This window comes from Mus caroli, unplaced genomic scaffold, assembly GCF_978045245.1.
Source record: "Mus caroli unplaced genomic scaffold, Mus_caroli_1 scaffold_1, whole genome shotgun sequence".
Lineage (NCBI taxonomy): Eukaryota > Metazoa > Chordata > Mammalia > Rodentia > Muridae > Mus > Mus caroli.
In genome coordinates this window covers 79,798,671-79,815,502 of record NW_028227256.1, presented here as the reverse complement: position 1 = coordinate 79,815,502, position 16,832 = coordinate 79,798,671, and the positions used below count along the sequence as shown (strand labels likewise).

General features: G+C 43.2%; 1 protein-coding gene across 1 annotated transcript; it reads left to right on the top strand.

Annotated features, from left to right (window-relative positions):
* Positions 1–305: 305 nt before the first annotated feature.
* Tm4sf20 (transmembrane 4 L six family member 20) lies at positions 306–12,285 on the top strand. Its single transcript, XM_021175237.3, has 4 exons — positions 306–488; positions 4,742–4,807; positions 9,246–9,397; positions 11,816–12,285. The coding sequence occupies exons 1-4, from the start codon at positions 306–308 to the stop codon at positions 12,093–12,095; spliced, it is 681 nt and encodes a 226-aa protein (XP_021030896.1). The 3' UTR covers positions 12,096–12,285.
* The last annotated feature ends 4,547 nt before the right edge of the window (positions 12,286–16,832 follow it).

Sequence of the window (16,832 nt, the reverse complement as noted above, 5' to 3'; positions counted from 1 at the left end):
AGTTATGCCACACAAGCTTTTTTATTTTAAATCAGTTTTTACTTACCTGTATTCATGTGTAAGTTCATCACACAGCAAACATAGATTTTTTTCTATCTGTTTCCCTTCATCCTATCATAATATGATCATTGGTTCCCGTCATAATCCTCATAATAACATCCTGCCCTACTGGACTCTGAACTGCTTTCCACAACTCATTTTTCATAAGTGCTAAACTTTAACCAGAACATTGGGATAAAAGGCCAGGCAGAGAGCTACACGAGCCCAGCCACCCTGAAGAGGTTTCTAACTGAACCAGGAAAGCCATGACGTGCTGTGAAGGGTGGACATCCTGCAATGGCTTCAGCCTGCTCATTCTGATCCTGCTAGGAGTGGTTATCAATTGTATACCCCTGGGGATCAGCTTAGTGGAGGCAGACTCGATTTCTCAAAACCCCATCTCCTGCTATGAGTGGTGGTTCCCGGGAATTATAGGAGCAGGTCTGATGGTGAGTAATACCTACATGAACTGACTTGGAGAAGGGTGTCTGATGCCTTTAACTATGACTTTCAGCCTTGCACAGTTAGGAGTGTGATTACCATCATTTTATAATGTTACATTGTGAAGAATGATAATTTATGTACAGCAAGCGACGACGGTCCATCTTAGGGACCTTAAGGCAAGAAGCAGGTTAGGTCGTTCCCTGTAGCATTTCTTCACAGGTGGGATGATACTTCTGTACTTTATTATGTAACATTAAGGAACTTGAGTTTTTCTTTTTTAAAACATGGTGCTGGTGATGGAACTCGGGGCTTTAACCACTCTGTGGAATATTGTTTAAATCTATTGCCTCTTTTTCTTTGCCCCATCCTGATTTCTAGGTATAGGCAACGTGGCAGCAGTGGGAACTTGCTCTACGGGAATGAGAAGCACCCCTGTGCACGGGTAGCCTTGGAGATGGCATAGTGAGGCTTAGCCTGCTTCTCAAGGGAGCTGGCCTAAGACCTAGAGGTCGAAATCCTGGGTCTCTTTTATAAGATGCTTGGCCATGGTCATGGTGTTTTATCACAGCAATAGGGAAACAACTGAGCCAGCTTCTGACCTCAACGACTTTTGGTTTTGAGTATTTCATAGATCCCAGAAAGCTTCAGAGTTTTATAGTCTGATGATGGTGAATGGGTGTTCCCTGTTGAAATCTGATGCAAGGTGGGACAACACAGATTTCATGCATTCTTAACAGTGAACTATCAGAGTCAGGTTCTCATCGTCTCCTAGAAATTGTGATGCAGCCAGTCTGGGTAGAACACATTTGTAGAATCCAATTTTCAGACCTGGAAGATGCACTCCTAGCAGTGCCCCAGCTGAGACAGGCCATTTAGAAAAACTCAGCTATCTCTAGATATGAATTTGCATTGCCGAAAACACAGGAGAGAATATTTTAAAGATCTGCTACAATTACTAAAGAGCACGGGGTAGTGATGGTACCCATCTACATCTCTTGGGCTTTTTTTTTTTTTTTTTTTTTTTTGAGAAGCCAAGGAGCCGCAGGACTAAACAGACCAGAAAGGACAGGAGGCATAGAACATTCATTTGTTGACATCTTGCTGGAAAGCCTAGTTTAGCGTACAGCCTGCCTAGTTTCAACCCTACAATCATCTGGGCTGCAATTATCACTTGTACTTTATATACACCAGAAAACAGAAGGCTGAGAATGTTAGCCAGGTCACACAATGGGTGTGAAACCCAGTGCTAGATTTATCTAATGGCAAAGCCAGTTAAAATGCCGTAGCCCTCAGTCTCTGCCTCAGGCCACAGAGGTCAAAGATAAAATCCATAAAGTAAAAGGACCAGGAAGCTGAGTCACAGAAAGGCCTACACACCTGGGAAACACTTGAGAGAATCTGGACTCCTTGTCTTGCCTATTTTGCTTCCCTCCATAAATGTTAACCAAAGGTCATTAGAGCGTCAAACTCATGGAGAAGTCTGATGCTCTCCATATGCAAACCCTCAAGCTGGAGGTTAGCCCGACTAGTAACAGGTGCTAACAGCAGTGCTCTGAAGGCAAGCATACTTTCATGATCCTTGGCTTCACATAAAAGGATGAATCACATCTTTTCGGAGGGGAATTATGTCCCTTGTGACATCTGTCAACTCACTTCTGCAGACACTTTGTAAAGAAGAATTCACTAAGTGTGTTGAGCATTTGGTTACTCCTTAAAACCTTTGGCCAGTTGCTACATTTCAAGTTAGCATCCCTTCAGAAATGGGAATTTTACAGGAAACTGCATATAACACAACCTCGGGGCTCATTACTGATTACTTTATGAAGTCATTTGTTTTATGATTTTATGACCAACCCCAATCAGAGGTGAACCTTTTTATCTTTTGAAACTGTAACCAAGTAAAACATTATGTAGTTAATTATCTTCAAGGTTATCTACTAAGGGGAGGGGGATTGTCAATATAAATGTTACTTGATCAAGCATTAAAAGCATTTTAAAATGTTTGTTGTAAAATATAATCAGAAAGGCTCTTTTACTTTATATAAAGTTAACTATAAGCCTGGTCTTACTCATTCTTTTTATTGATTTTTACCCATTACATAAGGGTACTTTTTCAAAGCCAGTTATTAAAATCTTAGTGGAAATCAAATGGCTATAAGTCGAACTGATTAGACTTCATGCAAACCCTTTACAAAGCAGAGCTTCTGCACTCATGCTGAGCTATGCTTTAAGTGTCGTTCTCACTTTCAAGAGGACTCCCCAGAGTTAGGCTTCTATCACAGTTTTTAACTAAGGCTCTTGTGTGCTTCCTTTATGAAAATGTACACTTTCTAGAACTGGAGGAAAGCCTGGGTTCCTGCCAAGAAAACAAACTGTAATTATTTATGAAAGGAAGAGAAGGAAGACTGAATTTCACAAAATCTTATGCATTCAAATATGTTTAGGAATTCTCAACCCTACCATTTTAATGCAAAAGTAGCCATAGATAATATGCAAATGGGTTAGGGAATCCAATAAAACTTTATTTATAAAAGTGAGGTGACATGGGTGGGGAGTGCATCCTTACCCGTTCTTGTCCTACTTCATTTGTTATAAAAGATCAGAAAGCAGTGTCTTCTGGGAACAACCAAAAAAGCTTAGTGTATACATGATGACAAAGAGTTTTTTCCCTTTCCTTCTGGTCTTTCAGCTATGCACCAGGGTAGCTGGACATCCATACGTATGTGTGGCTTCTGAATTGGAAAGGGATCAGTGTTCAGTGTATAAACAAAGCTTAGCAACAACACAAAGTGACATGAAGTCAGCATGCGATTAGACGGGGTGCCGTGTGCTGGGAAAGCTGCCTTGTGAGAGACGTGAATCTCTTCTAGGAAAACCAGGCAGATGTGGCTTTGGAAGACAATGGGGGAAGGAACAATCAGAGGGAACTTGACATAAACAAGGGTGCTGGGGTTCCAGGAGCCAAGAGTGAGTGGCTTTATGAACTGTAGGTCAATGTGACACCGTGGCTTAGAGACCACATGTCTAGAATGGCTCTGAACTTTCCCTTCTTGGGCAAGTTATACCACCTGTGGTTTGACAGTGGCACAATAGGCCATACGCCAGTGCTCCATTCAAGGATTGTTACAAGGCTGACACAGACCAAAACATGTCACGTTCTAACACCTGGTATGTAGTTACAGAGCCTGCTCATGTTAGCAGAGCAGAAGAGTGGGAGAACCATTCCAGGGTACCTAGGATGCACTGCCAGACACCCATCACAGCTAAAAAAGTCGTAAGTGGAAGGAAGCAACTGATATTCTATGTTCAACGATACAAAACTCTTAGTTAAGTGTTCTGGTCATAGCTGATGGATGTCTTTTTAAAAATAGAAAACTAACTCTTAACAATGCAAAACCATTTACAGCTCTCCTCAGCAGTACAGAATGCACTATACACCAAGCTTTTGCCTGCCTTTAATCCCAGCACTCAGGAGGCATTAGGCAGACAGATCTCTGTGAGTTTGAGGCCAGCTTGGTCTACACAGTGAGTTCTAGGAAGCCAAGGCCTTATCTTGTTTGTACAAACAAACAAACAAACCAAAGACTCCTACTAAACATCAGAGTAAAGTATGGTCAGTGCATATTAGGGATACAGGAGCGGAGAAGGGCATGGGGGACCAATGGTCATTCTCAAATGTAGGCTTGAGAACTCTGGCAAGCTGATGGTAGTCGGATGTCGAATTAAGAGCAATTAACTAGCAGGCGTGGTGGTGACTTGGTCCCTGCCAAAGGCAGGCAAACAAAACCGCCAATTTCCTTCTTCCCAGATTGACATGCTTAATTTACAGGAAATAGATATGGCTGAAGGAGAGGGGAGGGAGAGAACAGGGGAGGGAAAGGTGGAAGGAGTGGGAGACAGCATTAAAGGTAAATTTGGGTGATAGAACCAATTTCTTTTAAGATTCTTTCCAAAACTCATGCACTAATAAGCCACCCTAACTCTACTTAAAATCCACGAGGCTGCAGCCCACAGGGTAAACAGGAACGTGGACAGAAGGCTTCATAGCTTCATAGCTGCTATTGACTCTTGCCCTCTCAGTCTTTATGGCTGAAACTGATGTTAAGGTTCACGATACAATAATGTCAGGTTAGATTTCCTCTTTTGTTCTCCTGGGCTCTGAATTCCCCCGAGGGGCAATAAATGGAAGGTGGTGATGACTGAGTTTTTATCTGATGAGAAGAGATAACACTCATCTTTCCTGAAACTTCCGTTCCAGGCCATCCCAGCAACAACAATGTCCTTGGCAGCAAGAAAAAGAGCGTGCTGCAATAATAAGACCGGGGTGAGTACGGTGCAGCGGGCTTGGAAGCAGAGGGACTGCCGGACTCAGCAGCTCCTGCTGGGCCTCAGGCTTGGGCAACACTGTCGGGGTTGGTTAGTCACGTAAAGAGTGACAAGAGTTTCTTTTTTTCTTTCTTTTTTTTTGTTTTTCGAGACAGGGTTTTTCTGTGTAGCCCTGGCTGTCCTGGAACTCACTCTGTAGACCAGGCTGGCCTTGAACTCATAAATCCACCTGCCTCTGCCTCCCAAGTGATGGGATTAAAGGTATGTGCTACCATGCCTGGCAGATCTTGTTATTGACCAAAACACTGATGGTTAAAACAAAACAAAACAAAACAAAACAAAACAAAACAACAAAAAAACAAACCAACAAATCACCAGGGTAGCATACTTAGAATATTTTCTAAACCCAGCAGACTCCTCTGATTTTCCAGTTCTTGAACAATGTAAGCCAAGAAGCCGATTCTCTAAGGCTGGGATAGACCACTGACAAGCACCCAACCATCATCAATACATGGGGCTGAGTTCAGCGTAAAGGTTTTAAATCAATGGTTCCCAATCAGATGGGAACACACAGGTTATCTCGGGAGATTTCAAAAACACAAGTGCCTGCCTGCATGGTCCCCAAGATTCTGCATGTATAATCTTCCAAAGTACCAGGGGATTCCAACGCGGGGTGGGGTAAGAGCCACTGTCCTAAAGGGAATAATGTCCACAGGAGGTAGGCTGTGGGCTTCCTTTTTAAATCATTACTTTATGTAACGGGTGTTTTGTCTGCATTTGTGTCCATGCCTGTGGAAGTCAGAAGAGGGTGTCCGATTCCGCAGAGCTGGAGTTGTGGAGGGTTGTGAGCTGATGCGTGAGTGCTGGGGACCTGGGGACTGCATCTGTGTCCTCTGGAAGAACAGCAACTACTCTTAACTGTTGAGCCATCTCTCTAGCCCCAGAAAATAAGTTTGGTTTTGTTTGTCTGTTTTTTTGTTTTGTTTTGTTTTGTTTTGTTTTGTTTTGTTTTGTTTTAACAGAGCCTGCTTCTGGCATTTCTGTTTATTTAGGATTACAATAATCACTTTAACCACAGTGTTTATAGTCTCTGTTCCTAGTACTTTGGTTTCTATTGTTCCTAAACTACCATACCTTGGTGCAGTTTGACTTGACCTCACTTCTACGTGATACTCACAAGTTCTCCAGATCTCCTGGTTTATTTCTGATTCTCTTAACTGGAAAAGTATCTGAACACTTAAACTTTTCTCAAATCCACTTTTTTTTAATTAGATATTTTCTTTATATACATTTCAAATGCTATCCCGAAAGTTCCCTATACCCTCCCCCGCCATGCTTCCCTACACACCCACTCCCACTTCTTGGCCCTGGCATTCCCCTGTACTGGGGCATATAAAGTTTGCAATACCAAGGGGCCTCTCTTCCCAGTGATGGCCAACTAGGCCATCTTCTGCTACATATGCAGCTAGAGATATGAGCTCTGGGGGTACTGGTTAGTTCATATTGTTGTTCCACCTATAGGGTTCCAGACCCCTTCAGCTCCTTGGGTGCTTTCTCTAGCTTCTCCATTGGGGGCCCTGTGTTCCATCTTATAGATGATTGTGAGCATCACTTCTGTATTTGCCAGGCACTGACATAGCCTCATACAAGACAGCTATACCAGGGTCTCTTCAGCAAAATCTTGCTAGCATATGCAACAGTGTCTGGGTTTGGTGGCTGATTATGGGATGGATCCCCAGGTGGGGTAGTCTCTGGATAGTCCATCCTTTGGTCTTAGCTCCAAACTTTGTCTCTGTAACTCCTTTCATGGATATTTTGTTTCCTATTCTAAGGAGGAATGAAGTATCCACCTGTTGGTTTTCCCTCTTCTTGATTTTCTTGTATTTTGCAAATTGTATCTGGGTGTTCTTTGTTTCTGGGCTAAATTCCATTTATCAGTGAGTGCATATCTAATGACTTCTTTTGTGATTGGGTTACCTCACTAAGGATGATATCCTCCTGATATATCCATTTGCCCAAGAATTTCATAAGTTCATTGTTTTTAATAGCTGAGTAGTACTCTATTGTGTAAATGTACCACATTTTCTGTCAAGTTCACTTTATATTAAAATGTTTTTGAATATACCTTTTCATGAAAATTGATTCCTTAAGTTTTGTCCCCCTTGAGGATACAAGTAGGTGGGAAGAGGCAAGCTATTTGTTATTTTTCAATTATGTTGTCTCTCTGTGCATATATGCATGTGAGTCCAGTGCCCAAGAATGCCAGAAGAGGGCACTGGACCCCCTGGAGCTGGAGTTATAGGATGTGAAACTGTGGATGCTAGGAACTAAATTTGGGTCCTCTGAAGAGTAGCATGTACCCTTAACCACTGAGCTGCCTTTCCAATCCTTAACAGAGGCACTTTTCATGTAGATCCTGGCTTTAAATTAGGTTGTTTTGCTCACACCAGTCTTGAAAATAATTCAGGCATGCTTCAGCAATCTCATGGGTTATTCAAAGCTGAGGATCTTCCAGGGCTGCTGGGAGGAGGGGGTGGGGCACAGAGGCACTCTATATTATTATTTATGTCGTTAGCAATAGTTCTAGTCATTTAAATAGTGACTGCCTGCCTATATCAATGTCATAAAACCCCCCTTACAATAGCTTTTCAGTTGCTGGCAACCAGGTGTTCAGGTTACAGTTGGTGCCTTCTGGGTCAAGATAAGGCCAAGGTGGCACAAAATTCTCCTCCCTTCTTGGCAGGGCATGAAGGGGGCAGCAGGGCCTTCCCGGTTTCATCTTTTCTTCCTTCCCCTTTTCTTTGTTTCCCAATATGGTAAGATTTTGCTCAATCACTTGAATGACTGCTCACTCAGGAAGTAACAGGTCAGAGGTAACAGCAGCTCTTCTTGATGAGTAAATTCGGTAACTTGTATACATCACAGTAGTGCTGGAGAATCAGGATTGACAGTTGATCCTAGCTCCCATTTCTGTGTGCTTCCAGCTGAGGACACTAAGCGACAAGAATGGGAGCATGAGTATTTCCTACATGAGCTTCCCAACAAGCTGTCAACCTTCCTTCCCCCTTCTCTCCAAAATGAGAATACCGGTAGATCTCGTTTAGGGTTGTTCAAAGGATTACATGAGATGCCACACATGAGGCACAATCCTCTAAGAAGCTAATAAGGGAAGAAAAATGCTTTCCTATTTTCACTTTTGATTTTGAAATAATCATAATCACTAACAGCTTTGTGACACACAGAAATTATTCTGGGGGGGGGGGCGGCACATTCAACCTTTTTATTTTCTATGCCAAATTTCAGTTTGTGTGACTTGGGTTCAGACAAGGCACATGCTTTCCCTCCATCATGGTCTTCTCAACTCTGGGCATATTTAGACCCTCCACCCGTATTCCAAATGGACATGTGGCATTGTTGAGATAGCTTTTTGTTGTCATACTGGACTGGGAGAATATAAAGTGATCCTTGCATCTGATGGGCAGAGACCAAGGTTGCTGACACATCCCACCCTGCCTTGGAAGGGCCCAATAGCAACATGTCCCTCCAGTGAGCCCAGCTGAGTTAAGCTCTCAACTCTGCTGCTTACTGATTACTTCAGGATGTTGGCCACTGTCCGCATACAACATCAGCCAAATATGCGAAAGAGTTGGAAGCCAAGAGCCCAGAAATAAAAATTTAGGCAGACAAGGTCTAGTAGAGGTTCAATGTAGTTAGAACCATATACCATAGGAAGAGGGAACCAGGTTTCGGTGGCCAGGAGGAATTTGTAAACCCAGGAATACACAAGTTGAGATTTTTCAGAGACATTAACAAGTGTAATTATCTTTTGGCAACTGTAATTCAACAGTGAACTTTGATCTCCACCTCTTTAAAAAAATCAACACCTAATTAAACTGCACTTTCATGTCTCAGGACCACACAGGGCGAGGGAGATGGCTAAGTCAGTAAAGTGTCTGTCATACAAGCATTCCGATCTGAGTTTGGATCCCTAGGGCTCACATAAAAGCTGGGTCAGGTGGCACCTGCCTAAAAGGCCAGTGTTAGAGGTGCATAAAGGTAGATGCCGGAGCTCAGGGGCCAGCCAGCTTAGGGAAATGGTTCACTCAGCTCCAGGCCCAGTGACAGACAATGTCTCAAAGATAAGTTGGAGAATGAAAAGTGCTATGGGGAGACACCCCACATCAACCTCTGGTTTACACCCCTCATACACACGAACACACATGCACATGCAGAATACACTCACATAAACATGTACAAATACCACACATGTATATACACCAACAAATAAGGGGGAAAAAGATCTAGGTGCACAGACTGACTGGAGAACTGCAGTCAGTACCTAAGACTGCTAAGTGCTACACGCTGCTGCTGCTGGAAAACTTGAAACAGGGAGGTCATACAATGACGCGTGCAAATGCTGCTGCTTTGTTTTCCAGATGTTTCTTTCATCACTCTTCAGTGTGATCACAGTCGTTGGTGCTGTGTATTGCATGCTGGTATCACTCCAGGCTCTCTTGGAAGGACCTCTAATTTGTAATACTCAGGCCAACAGTACCGTCACTTGTGAATTTTCATTGAAAAACTTAAGGTGAGTTGAGTTTGGTCACACTGTCTCCCATAGATGTGGCTAACTATGGTATATAATGCTAAGCTTTTCTCCATTCTGACTACTGGGACAAACATTCGTAGGGACTTGGTGAACTGATACCAGTATCTAATGTCTCACCAAGAAGTGGTGGGGCTGCTTCAAGTATGGTCTCATCTAAATGGTCTAGTTGATCTCAAGTGGCTTATACATGCCTTGTAAACATTCATGGATATATGCCTATGCCTCTTAAAAGTTCTGGGAATATATACTTAATTTAAACCCTTGGGGTACAGTAGTGGGTGAGGGGAACATTTACTTTCTACGAATCTGCACTATTTTTGTTTGTTTAAATTTTAAGCAAAGGAGTGTTTTGCCTGCATGCAAGTGCTCCACTCATGTGCAGTGTCCAAGGAAGCCAGAAGAGGGCACTGTACCCATGGGACTAGAGTTATGAATAGTTTGTGAGCCACGATGTGGATGCTGGGATGTGGACCCAGGTCCTCTGCAAGAGCAATAACAGCTCTTAACTGCTGAGCTACTTCTCTAGGGCCCTTATTTTTTATCATGTGTGTGTGTGAGTGCGTGTGCGTGTGTGCATGTGTCTCTCGAGTGTGTTTGTACTGTGAATGCAGTGTCCATGGAGGCCACAGGTGATGGATCCCTGTAGAACTGGGGTCACAGGCAGTTGTGAGCTGCTCCTAGTGGGTGTTAAGAACTGAACTTGGGTCCTCTGGAATGGAAGTATGTTCTCGGAACAGATGAGCCTTCTGATCATGAGATATGAACCTATCCTATCAGTGATAAACCATAGATGGCTTACATTTTTGTGTACGGTGTTCCTGTCTTTGTAATGTTTGCTGGTGCTGTGTGGATAGGCATGGATGTGTGCCAACATACAAGGAGGTGTCCTCCTCAATTTCTCTCCTTTATTTACTGAACATGGAGCCTGACAATTCAGCTAACCGGCTAGGTTCAGGAATCCCCTTGTTTCTGCTCCATCTGATCCCCCCAGTCCTGGGCTTCCAGGTGGCCACCCTGTCTCCCCCCCCCCTTTTTTTTTCCTGTGTAGCCCTGGCTGTCCTTAAACTCAGAAATCTGCCTGCCTCTGCCTCCCAAGTGTTGGGCTTAAAGGCATGCGCCACCACTGCTGGGCTGTCTCCTTGGTTTTTATATGGGTGCTGGGGATCTAAAGTCTGGCCCTCCCGCTTTCATGGCAAGTGCTTTGTTCATGGAGGCACAACTCCACCCTTTGTACTTTTGAAATATCAATCAATCACTCAATCAATCAATCAATTGAAAGAGCAGCTAGTAGATTCATGTGGTCATGCTATATACTTATAGACAGCGATAAAAATATTTAAGTAATGCATTGGAAGTTACAAACATACAAGGTCCATTGAGAAAATTCTATGCCTGAATTTAGGCAGACTTTTCCAAAACAGGAAGAACAATCTAATTTACTAGCTATCTTTAATTAGCCACTTAGTTTCGGAAAGCTACCAGATCTAACTTTTTAATTAAAACCTGTTTTCTCCTCCATTACCTACAGTAAAAAAAAAGGTCTTTCAAAATGTGCATGGTAGTTATTATTGTGGACTAAACAAAACCCAAAGAAACAGCTACTGCACACATCCCACCCTCAAGGAAGCACCAGAGCTCACTGACGTAGTGGGAGCAGGCTAAGCTTCGAGGGCAGCAGCACTGACATCCCCTCCTAGTCTAGTTGGGGAAGCCAAGACAGCAGGGTCATTAATCCTGTGGTCTCAAGGAAACCAATAGGCTCATAGGCCATGTGCTGCAAATATTGTTTTCTCAGGTCCAAAGTCAGTTGTTGGGATCTAGAAATGTGTTCTTCCTAAGAGTATTCCATTTTATTGGTATACACGCTCCCCCCCCCCCCAAATCATCCTGAGATAGATGTGTTAGGACTAAAAGCTTATTTTATGCTACAGGCATGCATCATTTTAATCATGTATTTGAAATGTTGTGAGTAAAAACTATCCACCTGGCCGAAGAGCAGGTCTATGTTAGAAACTGCTCTCCCCCCCCCCCCTCTCTCTCTCTCTCTCTGTGTGTGTGTGTGTGTGTGTGTGTGTGTGTGAGTGAACTCATCTGCTTTCCTACCTTTGGCAAGTAGAAAGGCTACACAAACAGGTTCACACCTCTGAGGCTTTTGATATTTATTTCCATCCTGACATGAGAGAGCATCAGTTCATCTTAAGATCAGCTGTCCTATGGAGAATGACACAATGTGTTAAAATAGGGTTTTAAGCATTAGGGCTATGCAAATGTGTGCAGCCAACCAGATCTTAGCTATGGTTTCTGTGTACAATCTTTAAGAATGTACATTGGGTTTTACTATACTGGGGCTTTTACTGTCTTAGTAGGCACATTTAACCCTTTTCTTTTTCTCTCCAGTAACTTTGATCCTGAATCCTTCAATCTGCTGTGGTTCTTCAATGGCACTTGTGTTTCTCCTACTGATTTAAAAAACCCCACCATCAATAACATGGTCAGTAACTGGAAAATACCCAACTCCAACTCTGAAGAAGACAGACACAGGATTTTCCACTTCTCAGTATTTATGAGTCTCCTGCTTGTTGGAATCCTGGAGCTCCTGTTTGGGCTCAGTCAGATGCTCATTGGTTTCCTTGGCTGTCTGTGTGGCATCTCTCAGCGACGGAGTCAAATTGTATAAAGGGAAATAAACTAGAATATCAGTACTTTGAATAATTTGAAAATTGCATTTAAAATATATACTTTTGTAAGTTCAATAATGAAGCATCTTCTAGAACACAGAGTCATTTTAGTGCAAACAGATGTTTTTAGAATCATCTCTGAAGCAACTTTCAAAAAAAACCAAAAAACAAAAATTAACCTATCAAGCTGGGCAGGGCTGGTACACGCCTTGGATCCCAGCACTCAGGAGCAGAGGCTGGAGGATTCAGAGTTTGAGGCCTGTCTAGTTTATAAATTCCAAGACAGCCAGGACTATACAGAGAAGCTAAAGCAAAGGAATGGCAAATTGAACTGGCACATAAAGCGTCCTGCATGTGCAGTCCACCTCCACTCCGGGAGAGGAGTCACCAGTGGTTGACACTGGGGAGAAGCATAGGCAAGCTTTTAGGTTTCCTGTTTCCTATGTATGCCAGAAAAACAACTCTCCACCTGATGGCTACAGAAGTATGTGTCTTAGTTTTAAGAAATATGTGTTATGTGTTTTAGGAGGAAGACCATGTTTTAAAAATACTTTACCCTCAAAGCCAAAGTGACAGAAAAATGCTGTGTTTAACTGACAGGCACATGGCAATTCATCATACTCTATTTTCTTATGTTTGTATCTCTTCATGATTTCTGGTAAGACTTTGGGGGAAAAAAAATCAGCCTTTTAGGAGCTGGTTTTTATGTATGCTGATCTTTAAAAGATAGGTAACAAAATGTATTTATTGTATTAAAATGTTATGAAATAGAAAAAACTAAAAATCTACAATTTTCTGAATATTCTCTCTCCTACAATTGATTTCAATCCCAATTTTATGGGGTGTCTTAGTTAGGGTTTCTATTCCTGCACAAAGCATCATGACCAAGAAGCAAGTTGGGGAGGAAAGGGTTTATTCAGCTTACACTTCCATACTGCTGTTCATCACCAAGGAAGTCAGGACTAGAACTAAAGCAGGTCAGGAAACAGGAGCTGATGCAGAGACCACGGAGGGATGTTACTTACTGGCTTGCTTACCCTGGCTTGCTCAGCTTGCTTTCTTATAGAACCCAAGGCGGTATACCAGCCCAGGGATGGTCCCACCCACAAGGGTCCTCCTCACTTGATCACTAATTGAGAAAATGCCTTACAGATGGATCTCGTGGAGGCATTTCCTCCAGGCAGGCTCCGTTCCTGCAGAGAACTGGACTTTGGTTCTCAGCACCCATACTAGCATCTCACAGCAGCCTGTAACTTCAGCTTCCAGGGAGCCAGTCCCTTCTTCTAGACTGCAGGGCAACTGTGCACACACAAATACGAAATAAACAAATCTTAGAAAGTGTGTGTTTTTTTTTTTTTTTTTGAAGTGAACTGGACAGATGGTTCGGCATTTAAGAGCACTTGCTGTTCTTGCAGAGTGCCCGGCATCTACATGATGGCTTGGTGGCTTGCAACTGTAACCCGAATCCCAGGGGATCCAGAGATCCCCCCTATTCTGGCTTCTTTGAGCACTAGGCTCACTCACGTGGCAGGCCAAACAGACAAATACATAACATAAAAATAAATCTTAAAAACAAAACAAAACAACACCACAGTCTTGATGGTAACTACACTACCAATTATAACTGCCCAAGTAAATGAGTACAGTAAGAACTTGCAAGTCTCTTTCTAGCCCAAACTGCACGAAGACATTTTCCCTAAACCACCCCTCCCCACACACCCACCAACAATTAAGGCTTATCTTTAGGATATATTTAATCGTCTACATACAAGAGCACAACTAAGTGAACACTCACCAGAACCAATAAATTTCTCCTCAAACATGAAGGTCCTTCTGTGTGTCTGTCCTTCTGCGTGTCCGTTCGTCCGTCTGTCCGTCCATCTGTCCATCCACCCAGACTGTAAAGATCAGGAACCATCCCCTCCCACTCATCAGCCTTTCTCCACTTCTGCTCCTTAGTAAGAGCTCTCGCCCATCCTCATCAGCTACCCCAAAACTGTCTTACCTCTGGCTGAGTCATTTTCGTCCTTCAGTATGTCATGGCTCTTAAAGAATTTGACGCTGACTTTGTCAAGCCATCTACTGTTGAGTAGGATTCCTTTTGCACTCTTGTCTGAGTTCCTCTTTCTGTTGCTGTGAGGAAAGTAGCTTGACAAACGCTCCTTTAAGAAGAAAGGGTTATTGTGGCACGCAGTAGCTCCCAGCTCAAGAGCCAGTCCATCACTGCAGAGATCAAGGCAGCAGGAGCTGGTGCTGGTATAAAGCAGCTGGTCACACTGCATCCATCTGCAAGAAGCAGGTGGATGAATGCCACTGCTCTGCCCCTTCTCCCACTTTATACAATCCAGGGCACCATGCTGAAGGCTGGGGGTGGAGGATGGTTCCTGCCCACAATTAGGAAAAGTTTTCCCACAATCATTTAACACAACCAAGATAATCCCCATAGGCCCATCTCCCAAGTGGTTCTAGCTTTGGTCAAGGTCAAGCTGATCAACACTGTCATGACTCTTCTCTGTAGAATGTAGCAAAACACTGTTAGCATTTTTCCTTCTTTTTAATTTAATATGTATGTGTGTTCTGCCTGGGTGTGCCTGTGCACTGTGTGCATGCAATGCCAGAGAAGGCCATCAGCCTCCCAGGACTAAGACTACAGATGGCTGTGAACCATCATGTGGGAGCTGGGAAATGTACCTGGGTCTTCAAGCAGAGCGGCCATGCTCTTAACTAGTGAGCCATCTCTCCATTCCTGGTGCTAGCATTTCCTTCTGTATGGGATTCTTACCCTGCTACACGGCACTGTCCTACACCAGAGCAGAAGCTCCCTGGGTGCCAAGGCACATGCATTTTACTTTCTCCTGGTGTAACCAGTGCATAGCACAGTACCTCATGCAGGTAGGGCCAAGGTATTGGTCTGCTGAATAAATGCTATCTTCAGCACTCAGACATTAGTGGCAACAATGCTTACTAAATTAATATTAAATTGCTAAAAGACATGAAATAGAAACAGGTAAAAAAAAAAAAAAAAGGAATGCCAGCTCACTGTACTTGACTGAACAAATAAGAGAGGAGGAGAGCTAGCTAGCTAGGGATATCTGGGATAGATAGAACTTAAGACTTTTCTCATCACCCTGGAAAGAGGTGACATTGTCCAGGTCTCTGCTTAGTCAGAAAAAAGGAGACCTAAGTTTCAAAAAGAAGCCACCTTTGCCAGTACCACCACCGGTGCAAACAGACGCAGGTTGTTTCTATGCTCTTTAGTCTTTAGGAGACCACAGGCCACCTGAAGTTATCCTCTTTTGAGGGCAATCAACCTTTGATCTGGTATCCAAAGTAGCAAATGCTTGTCTGTATACGCGCAACTGATGCACCAGGTCCCACCTAACACTAAAACACTAAAAGGAGTCATTTGCAAAATCCGATGTTTCTCTCTTCCTCCCCGTCCCACCCCTTTGGCCCTTTTTTTTCCCCCCAGGACAGGGTTTCTCTGTGTAGCCTTGGCTGTCCTAGAACTCACTCTGTAGACCAGGCTGACCTCTCAAACTCAGAGGATCTGCTTGCCTCTGCCTCCCGAGTGCTGGGATTAGAGGTGTGCGTCACTGCAGCCTGACTTCCAATGTTTCTTACCTCTCGTTCCTACCCCCGAGATCAATCTCATCTTAGCAGGCATCTGGACAGCTCCTGCCGTCTCAAACGCATCCCTCGCACACAGCTGAAGCTTCTTTCCCTCAGGAAACGTTTTGTAACCCTCAGTCTTTACGAGTTTTTACACTTAGACACGTACTTCTGTGTTTACCATGTGTGTGGCTGTGCGTGTACCACCACCGTGCTCGTGGAAGCCAGCAGACAACTTCTGGGAGTTAGTTCTCTCCTTCAGAGCCCAGTCCCAGGGCCTGATAATAGCACCTTTACCTGGCAGGGCACCTTACAACTCGCAGTCCTCATTAGTGTGCTTCATTCTCTCCCACACCACTGCCCTTAATCTGTCAATTCCTTAGGAACAGAAAATGTGTCTAAAATATTTCCCGAAGCAGACAGACAAATGTCGTCTGCTGTCCTTAGTTCTCTGATGCTCGTTAGCCCTAATGCTGTCTTTTTGATCCTCCAGGACCCAGATTTGCTGTTGTTGTTGTTGTTCTTTGTTTATTGAAAAATCTGTGTCTGTTCAGGTATCTACAAAATATTTCTTGATTATCCTGATTAGGATTGAATTTGTTAATACTCATTCCCATGTCCGGCCCCCACACCTGGGTAATTAGCAGCTTTTGCCTAATCAATATAGGACATTCTATCTAAGAATATTCGGGTCTTTGTATAACACTCATCAGGGAAAATAACAGCTTCTGTACTAACCTCTTAGGAGTTGCTTTTATTTCCACCCTTTTTATGAAATCTTTTCTGTGCGTGCTCAGCAAAAGAAGTTATACATTTAATTTATCAAAGTCACATACTCTAAGTACAAGAAGGAACCCTCCCCCTGGGTTAATGGAGACTCAAGAACAGTAATGTGAAATCTACTAAGCCTTGGAACTTTCCTCACCCTCTAGGTAAAAAGGGAACTGATGATGTGCAAAGAATATTGTAGCTGAAGTCTAACTGTTCTTGAAAAAAAAATACACTTTTGAATACTAAAGGCTTGATATTAGCAAGGAAGTATTACAATAAAAAAAAGGTACATAGGCTTATAAAGGTTTTGTTTTTGTTTTTTTAAAAATAAACCTGAATCACTCTCATAGATT